This window comes from Elephantulus edwardii, unplaced genomic scaffold, assembly GCF_000299155.1.
Source record: "Elephantulus edwardii isolate Elephantulus edwardi_28Jun2011 unplaced genomic scaffold, EleEdw1.0 scaffold00263, whole genome shotgun sequence".
NCBI classification, from domain to species: domain Eukaryota; kingdom Metazoa; phylum Chordata; class Mammalia; order Macroscelidea; family Macroscelididae; genus Elephantulus; species Elephantulus edwardii.
In genome coordinates, this window is record NW_006400013.1 from 3,576,675 (window position 1) to 3,584,248 (window position 7,574).

Below are 7,574 nucleotides of genomic sequence, written 5' to 3' on the forward strand. Positions count from 1 at the left end.
TGGCAGTCCATGGTACATTCAATACTCTTCTCCAGCACCACAGCTCAAAGGCATCAATTCTCCTTCTATCCTCCCTAGTTATTGTCCAACTCTCTGATGCAAAGAAGTGATTGCAAAGACCATGGACTGTATCAGGCGCACCTTAGTCTCCAGAGAGACACCGTTGCGCGCGTGCACACACACACACATATATGTTATTTTTGCACCAAAACCCCCCAATTTTTAAAAAATGGTCTTAGACCCTATTCTAGCAGAAATCCAATAAAAGCCCAAGCCTCCTTTGGGAAGGATAGGCTGGCAGAGCCCAAAGAGAGGTTAAGTACTCCAAACTCTCTACCATGGGCTAGCACAAGTCAGGCTCTACCCCTTCTCCTGGGACACAGAGGAGAGTTCAAAATTATACAGACAGTCTTGATGGTTTGTGACAGCCAACAGCCTCTGCTCAGTCAGAATAAGTTGACAGGATACCAGCAGATGGGTCCAGGCTGCCCCATTTCACCACACCCGGCTCCTGGTGCAATCTGGTGCTTCTAGCACTGATGGGCCCACGAATGGAGGAACCAATGATTCTGGCACCTGCCTAGCATTAGCACATTCAGAGGAAGCCTTATTCTTCCCATTCAAAGAGATGTAAAATGAAGCCTAGGGCAAATAAGCCATGCTGGTCTCTAGAAAGGCAATGGAGGGGATCCTGGTACATGAAGCCTGTGGGGTGTTAGCAGTTCCCACCTCCTGGAATTGTGGTTTCTGAAGTGGAAGCAACAGGAACTATGAGAATTCCACTGGGACAGCCTCAGTCAGGGGATGGTAGAGGAATTGACAAGGCACCAGATGTTGCTGCTGCCCATGATGAATGGGCGAGCAGAAATGAGGGGCCACTGGGCCGTGCCAGGAACCAGCATGCTCCAGTTCAGTTCCGGGGAACCAGGGATGGATGGCCTTGGGCCAGGGCAGGCAGAAGTGTCTACTTCCCAAGACTGTCTAGAGGCTTAAGAGGATAAAAGGGAGGAGAACACGAGAGAAAGCAAAGGCTCAGCATCCCACAGTCCTCATCCTGCCTCCACTTGCAGCACTCCACAGCCCTCCCTGAGAAGAGGCTAGAAGACACCACCATGCACCATGTGTGGAGTGAAACAGAAGCTGGTTCTCATTGGGGCAAACTGACAGGGCTGCCACACACACATACCTTATATGGAAAAGGAAGAATAGGGCCTATGTAAATGGATGTCATTTTAGCCTTTCCAAGATGCTCAAAGCTGTGTAGCACCAAATGGGAGTGTGAAGGAATTCAATTTTGAGCATAAAGAGGGGCAGACTGCAGAGAATTTAGGTATTTTTTTAAAAAACAGACTCAAGGGAGCTCTGGTAGCCTAGTGGCAAGATGGTGAGCTGCAATCCCAAAGGCATACAGTTCAAACCCACCAGATGCTCTGCTGGAGATGGAAGGGCAATCTGCTCCTGTACCAGTCAGATCCAATTTGATGGTACACAACAAGAAAATTTTAAAAAATAAAAACATTTTTTAAAAAAACCCAAAAGACCAACATGGACTCAGTCTTTTTCCGATCACCATACAGCAGCTATTTTAAAAAACATCTGTGATAAAATGCGCCCCCACACAATAGGGGATGACAATGCCCATTAGCCAGGTATGGGATGACCCTGATATAAAATAAATGAGCCGTGGGGGCTGTCTCAGGCTTCTGCTTTAGCACACTAGATCATCCAAAATTCAGCTTTCAAAAATTCTAGACACAGCCACCTTTTCTCTCTCAATTCCCAAGTCTTGCCAAAACCTCTAATATAAAACAGAGCGTCAAGTACACAGTATGTGGTTAAGACCACAACCTCTAGGTTTAAATCCCAACTCCACCACTTAATAAAAATCTGAAAACATGCTGCCTTCAAGTAGGGACTGATGCATAGCTGACCCTCCAGTGGGCTTTCAAAAGCTATAAAAAACATAAGAGATGGCCCATCTTTCCTCCTGTGGAAAAGCCGGTGGATTTGAACCATTGTGCCTTCACGGTGACAGTACAATTTCCTACCCACGAGGCCACCAGAACACCACTTAATAGCCAGCTACATAAAAAATACATAGCATCTCTGTACTTCAGTTTCCTCATTTACAACATGGTGGTAATACATACCTATTTCACAGTACTATTGTGAAAGTTAAATAAATTAAAACAGTAAAGCATTTAGGACAATGTCTGAAACAATACCTTATATGGGCTTGTTATTAATAGTGCAGTCTCTCCACTACATATTTGAGCAGAGGGGACACATCCACAGCAACCCCCAGTGGAGGGGAAACCAAAATCTCCCTGGATCTATATGCTTGGAGAAAAGCCCAGGATCTTTATCCCTCATACCCAGAGAGCTTGCAGATGTCCCGGATTCTTGAAAGGGCTTTGGATAACAGAGAAACAGAGGTACTCACCTCAAACAGTGGACCCTAGAACTCTTTCATACTCACCTCTTCCATTGACTGGTACCCTGGAGTACCAGGGCTGTAAAGCTGTCCCAGCTATAAGGGATGCAATGAACAACCAAATATGCAGGTAGGGCAAGGACAGGATAGTTAAGCTGTAGCCACTTTAGGCATCACTAACCCCTACAGCTTACCATCAATCTTCAACTTGTACTTTTTCTTTTTTGGGGTTTTTTTGTTTGTTTGTTTGTTTTGGTTTGGGTTTTTTTAAATTATTATTAATTTTAATGAAAGTTTACAGAGACTTTAATTTTCATTCACTCATTCATTTCATTCATTCACTTTTCTCCCTGCCCAACCTCCCCCTCAGTTAGCTCTTCTCTTTGAAAAATGAACTTGTACTTCCATCTCAACAGAAGGATCCAAAAAACACAATCCTCCTCCCAGGATCAGCCCCTAGTGAAAAATCATTATAATTCACTTTCCATTGTCAAGATAAAATATACTTTCAAATTGTATCCACTTTCCCCAGGCTCCCTCTGGGAGTGTCCAGAAGGTTGCATTCCTTTTACCTCACCTTCTGGAGTTCTGCTACCAGTCACAGACCACCTGGAAGAGGGGACAACCTCCAACTTAGTTTTAAAATTGAAGCAGGATCCCTAGCACCTTCCTTGAATTCCCTTCTGTCCTCTATCAATTCCCAAGTGCCTAAAAAATGTCCATTTCCTCCTCATGCCACCCCAACATGATTTCAGGCCCTTCATAATCTGGCTCTCTGTATCACTGCAATACATTAAACTCTAGTTGTTTCCAATAATCCACTCCCCCGTGCATCAACTCTTTGCACATGCTGTTCCATCTTCCTCCTGGAATGCTTTTCCCACCCCCACAAACTCAACAAACTACTGACCCTTATCTCATCATGAGCTATGCTGACTCTGTAGCGGGTTTCAAGCACAACTCATAGTAACTCTATGAACAAAAGGCCTGAAGCCTTTCTACAACTATTGGCATTTAACAAAGTTCATGGAGTTTCCAGAGGCATGTTGTTTAGGAAGTGTATGCCACTCCTGCTCCAGTTAATCAAACCCATAGGTTAATCACCCCAACCCAGCAGTTAGCTAGTGGATTCAAGTCCCAGAGCAATTCCTTATCACACACAACCAGAGCTCCATCCTTATTTGAGGGCTGTATCTATGTCCTCCATTATACAAATATCCCTTTACGTATCATTATTTTGAACATACTATATGTTAAAGGATCTCCTGGCAAGATTTTCTCATCTCCCAGCCTGTGAACTTTTCACTGTATGCTTAACTCCAGAAAAGGAATCTAATATTTATAAGATGGAGGAGTTGCCACATGTTAAGTGGGGAAAGCAAAGGAAAAGGTCAGGGCCACAAAGCAAGCAAGTTTAAGACTACTGTCATGCCTACTGCCTTCAGTTTGATTCCATCAGTGACTCTTCAAGTGCAGAGTGAAATTGTTAAGCATTAGGTTTTTAAGGCTGTGAACTTTTAGATGCAAATCACCAGACTTTTTTACTTGTAAGTAGGTTCAAATAATCAACCTTCTTGTGAGTCAGAAGGGGAGCTCTGGTGGCCTAGTGGCAAGGAGCTGCAACTACAATCCCAGAGGCGCACGGTTCAAATCCACCAGATGCTCTGCCGGGGAAGGAGGGACAATCTCCTCCTGTACCAGTCAGATCTGATTTGACGGTACACTTACACAAAAATAATAAAATTTTTTTTAAAAAAAAGTGGAGCATTTAGCCATTTCTGCCACTAAGGACTCTAGAAGATGAGCATTACCGCTATTAACTGTTAACTACCACCACCACAAAAACATACTGCCTTCTCCAGGAGCCTAATATCTTCAGGAATCAAGACACTAGAATCCCTTGGCTTTCTCCAGATTTCTTATCATGAAGTGCCAGGAGTCAACTGTGACGCACAACAACCTTATGAACAACAGATCTGAACCCTACTCTATCCTGTGCCATTCTCACCATCTCTCACATACTTGAGCCTACTGCTACAATCCATCTTGTTTCAGAGTCTTCCTCTCTTACAAATATCTTTCATCTTTCCAAGCATGATGTCTTTCTTCCTCCAAGGACTAGTCCCTCTAAACAAGGAAGACTTGTTTGTTCTCTTGGCAGTCCATGGGATATCCTGTACTCTTCTCCAAGACCACAACTCAAAGGAAAAGACTATTATCTTTACTGTCCTACTTTCAGATGCATAGCAAATAACTGAGACAATCGTGGCTTGAATTAGGCACACTTTTAATTTTTAGGCTGACATTATGGCTCTTTAGTACTTTGGAGAAGTCTCAGACAGCAGATTTTCCCAATGGAATATGTCTTTTGATTTCCTGGCTGTTGGTACTAAGGGTGTTGATTATGGACCCAAACAAGATGAAATTGTTGACATCCTCAATCTTTTCTCCATCTATCATGATGTTGTCTATTGATCCTGGAGGGAGGATTTTTGTTTTCTAGATTTTGAGATGTGATCAATATTGAAGCCTATAATCTTTGATCTTCTACTCCAAGTGCTTCAAGTCATCCTGACTTTCAGTAAGCAAGGTTGTGTAATCCGCGTAACACAGGTTGTTGATGAGTCTTCCTCCCAACCTGATGCCACATTCCTCTTCAGCTCCTCCAATTCAATGATTGGAGCAAATCCAATGATTTGCCCAGCATACAGACCCAACAGGTACGGAGAAAGGATCCAACCCTGACACATACTTTATCAGACTTTAAACCATACAGGGCTTCCTTGCTCTGTTTCAACAACAGCCTCTTGGATAACTTAATTTCCAACAGTCAATCAGCTGTAAGCCTGGGTCAGCCCTGTGAGTCAATCAGAACAAATTCAGATTTCCCTGATGGTGGCTCTTGGTGCTCCAAAACTGATCACCTAGGAGACATTTAAGGAGAAAGAAGTCCTCTAGTTCCAATTCAAACCACCTAAAATCCAAGAGAGACCCCAGCAGAGGAACTATTGGATTGGTGTTCAAAAAGCTCATGAGTGGAAGGGAGTTGACCCTTTTAGCTGACAAGAGCAACTCTTGGACCACTCCAGGTCAATAGTTTTAGATCTCTGCTACACGTGAGGCTCTGGCTGGCTCTGGCCCACCAGTGTGCCAGCCTACCTAGTCCCCAAGGAATTAACAGTCGGGATTACACTTTCTGAAAAATGACCAGTACCCCAACTTTCTCCAAGATTTTAGCCTAGCCACTATAGAGTAGTGGTTCTGACGGTCAGCCTAGCTCATCTGTTGAGTGGCGTGGAGTCTCTGGCATAAGTACTCTCTCAACTTCACAAGAAGTTATATCCACTTCCCAACTTCAGCCTACTATGACAAGCAGAAGCCCTTACATTGGCAACTACGCCATTCTCCCCAAACTCTAAGGGAATCTTCTGAACAACCAAGGGGTATTGGAAAAGATATCCAAAGGCAACGGTCTGTCAGCATCAAGGTCCAAGGAAAACCAGGCCTTCCAGGACAAAACTACCTTATTGCACTAGAGTCATTAAGGGACGTCTACATCCCTCAGAGTGAAGATCTATATCACCCACCCAAGACCCAGCCCAATCCAGACCTAGATTCTCAAGATGCCATGCCATTGCTGGGTTACAGCTGGCAGCAGACCTCTAAAGAGGAGCTCAAGAAATGTGGAAGCCGGAAAGGGGTGCTCCCTCCATCCTTCCCTCAGTGTGGAGCCCAGCAGTGCGCCATCACCGTCATTCTGAACCAAAGAATAGCACAGACAGGCGCAGGCCACAGGACTGAAGGAAGGGACCAAATAGTCCCCACCGGGGGTTCTGAGGTTTCCTCGCCCTCGACCCCTCACCGAGGGGAAAGCGGCTCAGGATGGATAACTGGCCCTCGGTTTCCTGGGCAAAGGCGGGGCAGGAAGGGTCTCTCCGCCTGAAATGACACAGCAGAGGCCAGAGGCCCTTCAAGGTATCTGTGAAGCCTAATTCCTTTCCGCACCAGTTCTGGTTTGCCCCATCTGGTGAAGGTCCCATTCTGTGATAGCTTTAAGGGTTTTTATCCACCACCCCACCCCCGACACACATCCTTTCCGATCCCACCAGCCCATTAACCTCCCAGCTGCTGGTGGTTCCACGAAAGCGCCTCCTAAACCCTCCTCATTGCACATGGCCGGCGAGCAACACATTCATTCTCGTGGAATTTCAGGCCAGCTCCGGGGTGTTGGCTGCGCTGGCGGGGCAAAACCAGAGGGAGAAAGCCAGTAGGGGATCGTCTCTAGTCACGTCCTTCCTAACCCTAATTCCCAGATGGCCCCTTAGCCAAGGCCCAGTTCAACGGCTGCTAAGAAAATCCGCGCACTCCGCTCAACTACGGCTAGCATGAACCAAGGCGCCGGGCTGGCTGGCCGCCTGGGCTTCCAAGGTCATGGGAAGGGGTCAGGGTAAAAAGGGGAAGTGAGTGAAGGTGCTGCCTCCCACCAAGCTAACCGAGGGGAGCTCCTTCCAGGCGAGGCGGGTGTCCGGCCCCGCGGGCGCAACGTCTCGGAGAAGAGCTGAGCCGGGCGGAGGTGGGAAGCGAGGGCGCGCGGGCAGCAGGAGCAGGACACACAGATCGTGGACCCTGAGTTCGTGAGGGCGGGGAGACAATGCCCGCCCGGCTGGGCAGTCCAGGCCGCAGCGCCCGCCCGCCGGACCCTGGCTGCTCCCTCCAGGGCGAAAGACAGCGGCGGGAAGGCGCCGGGGGGACAGACAGCCCTAGCCGCGCAGCGGAGGAGGCCCCCACAATCCTCTTCCACGCCCACCTCCGCGTGCACTTCGCAGTCCAAGTCCCGGGACCACAGACCCACCTCCTCCTCCAAGGTGCTGCCGGAGCTCGTGCCCGTGCCGTGCTCGCCGTCCGGCTTCAGGTTGCTCATGGTGCAAAGGGGAAGGAAACGCCGAGGGCGAGCCCGGCGCCCGGCCCCGGCGGGGAGGTGGTGAGAGGGGCGCGGTGACCAGTGCGCTCCGGGAGTGCGGGGCGGAGTGGCGGTGGGGGGAGGGCGCGGGGAGGTGAGAGGGGCAGCGCCGCACTGGCTGGGGTCACATCAAGTTTGGCGGGTGCAGGAGGCAGTGAAGAGGTGAGGCAGGGAACCTGA

At 47.9% G+C, this 7,574-nt stretch overlaps 1 protein-coding gene across 1 annotated transcript in view; it reads right to left on the minus strand.

Annotated features, from left to right (window-relative positions):
• The window catches only part of LOC102873338, a 35,388-nt gene extending 28,033 nt beyond the window's left edge, over positions 1-7,355 (minus strand). The window contains exons 1-2 of the mRNA XM_006899634.1: positions 6,928-7,355; positions 6,297-6,373 (exon numbers count right to left, since the gene is read on the minus strand). Coding sequence (XP_006899696.1) covers positions 6,297-6,373; positions 6,928-7,355 — 505 coding nt within the window. The remainder of the gene's footprint in view (positions 1-6,296; positions 6,374-6,927) is intronic.
• Between the last annotated feature and the right edge of the window lie 219 nt (positions 7,356-7,574).